Source organism: Calidris pugnax, unplaced genomic scaffold (assembly GCF_001431845.1).
Source record: "Calidris pugnax isolate Ruff unplaced genomic scaffold, ASM143184v1 scaffold129, whole genome shotgun sequence".
Classification (NCBI taxonomy): Eukaryota; Metazoa; Chordata; class Aves; order Charadriiformes; family Scolopacidae; genus Calidris; species Calidris pugnax.
The window spans coordinates 407,800-409,859 of NW_015090856.1; the positions used below are offsets into that span (position 1 = coordinate 407,800).

The 2,060-nt window shown below is 55.9% G+C and overlaps 1 protein-coding gene across 1 annotated transcript in view; it reads right to left on the reverse strand.

The window, feature by feature from the left end:
• PRDM16 (PR domain containing 16) overlaps positions 1-453 on the reverse strand; it is a 408,246-nt gene extending 407,793 nt beyond the window's left edge. Inside the window, exon 1 of the mRNA XM_014943939.1 lies at positions 345-453. Within this exon, the coding sequence (XP_014799425.1) occupies positions 345-381 (37 nt within the window). The 5' untranslated portion in view covers positions 382-453. The remainder of the gene's footprint in view (positions 1-344) is intronic.
• Positions 454-2,060: the final 1,607 nt, after the last annotated feature.

Genomic DNA, 2,060 nt, shown 5'->3' on the forward strand with positions numbered 1-2,060 from the left:
TTTCTCTCCATTCTGCCGCCTCCCACCTCCCCGGCGGCCGGGGCGGGAGGGTTCGGAGCCGGGCCGGGGGCTGTGGGGGCTGCAGACCCTTTCCCTCCCCATTTGCGCGGAAAACGGGGGCGTCCCGCGCTGCTCCGCGTCGATCCGCGCTGCTCCGCGCCGCGCTGTACAGCGCGGCGCGGAGCAGCGCGGATCGACGCGGAGCAGCGCGGGACGCCCCCGTTTTCCGCGCAAATGGGGAGGGAAAGGGTCTGCAGCCCCCACAGCCCCCGGCCCGGCTCCGAACCCTCCCGCCCCGGCCGCCGGGGAGGTGGGAGGCGGAAGAATGGAGAGAAAGGACCTACTTTTGGGCAGTTTTCTCGCCCGCGCCTTGGATCTCATGGTGTCGGCTTGTGGATTCCTCTCCTCCTCCTTGAGCCCAGAAGCAGCTACACACTATCTTCATCTCCCAAGCATTGTCAGTTTGGACACCTTCGCACATGCGCACAGAGCATTCAATCTGACACCCTCACCAGGGCCAAAAAAACTTTCCAATGTATTCATCATCATCAGGGTGGGTTTTTTTTTTTTTTCCTTTTTTTTTTTTTTTCCCTTTTTTTCCCCCCCCCCCCCCCCCTCTCCCTTTTTCCATCCCGAAAGGCGCTCAGCTTGTGGCAGCTCCTCTCCTTTCTTCTTCCTGCCTGGGTTTTTTTTTTTTCTTTTTTTTTTTTTTTCCCTTTTTTTCCGCCCCCCCCCGTCCTATCCTCTTCTTCAGACCACTTATCTCTCCCCCCTCCTCTCTCCCAGCACCATCACAGCCTTCCCCTGATCTGCCCCTTTAAGAAAAATCAGCCCTCTCCGCTCCTCACCCTCCGCACACTGACCTTACACACTGGACAATATTTAAGGATCAAGGTGCCATCCTATAAAGAGGTGACTATCATTATATTATCATTATTATTATTATTACTACTACTACTAAATTGCAATGCTGTAGAAAGAGTTTGTTACCGGGTGTTATGTTGTAACCGTACAGATTTTAGACGCGCTTTTATTTTTCATCTGAAAAATATTTCTTGACAATAACTTTGCAATCGGTGTCTGTCTTTATTTTCTTTCTTTTTTACCCTTTTCCCTTTCTCGCTCCCTTCGGCTCGGGGGGGGAGGTGGGGGAGAGGGGATGGGGTATAACTTTTAAAATAATGCGCTTTGTGTTCCGCCGTCATTTCTCGCCTTTCTCCCGGGATATTTCTGCTCAACACCGGGCTCGAGAGCCGGGGCCGAGTCATTTCTCCGCGTTTCTCACCGTTTTGGAGCCAGAAGGCGAACCCCGCGCTCCCGCTCCCCTTTCCCGGGAGGAGGAAGAGGAGGAGGAGGAAGGGAGGGGGGGGAGCGGACGGGGCCGCCGCCGCAACCGCGGAAGCTCCGCGCTTCCCGAGCCGGGATGCGGAGCGGAGGGTCCGCGGTCCCTCGGCTCCCCACCGGGATGCGCGGATTTTCCGCGGGCAGAGGGTACCGCGCCGCTTTTTCTTCTGCCTTTTCAGGTGGAAGGCAGCGCGCTGGGGGGAAAAAAGCGCTCCCGAGGGACGGGGGAAACCGGGAGAGGCGCGGACACCCGGGAAAAAAGGGGGGAGAGGAAGGAAAAGCCGCCCCGCAGCCATCCCGCAACCGCCCCGCAGCTTCCCCGCAGGACCTGCCCGGGAGCCAAGGTAGAGAGAGCCCGGGCTTTGAAGAAAAAGAGCGAAGTGTAAATAGCCCGGTGATTGATGTGCTGGCTTTGACTGCGGAGAAAGCACTATTTTAATTCAAGTGGCCAGGTCAGATGGTCACGGAAGAAGGTTGAAAGGTAGGATTTAATGAGATTAATATGGAGAGAGAGAGAGAGAAAGCGCGCGCCTTCATAAACATTCAATAAAATAATCGGGCGAGGGAGAGAGCTCTGATTTGCGCCCGAGGTGCTGCCCCAGAAGAAAAAAAAAAATTAGTAGCCCTCTCCCCAAAGGGCATTGCCAAAACAAAGCCAAACTTCTGCGGGTGCGTCAGGTCTCTGCTGGAAGCCATTCTGCCAGCTGCACTTTTGC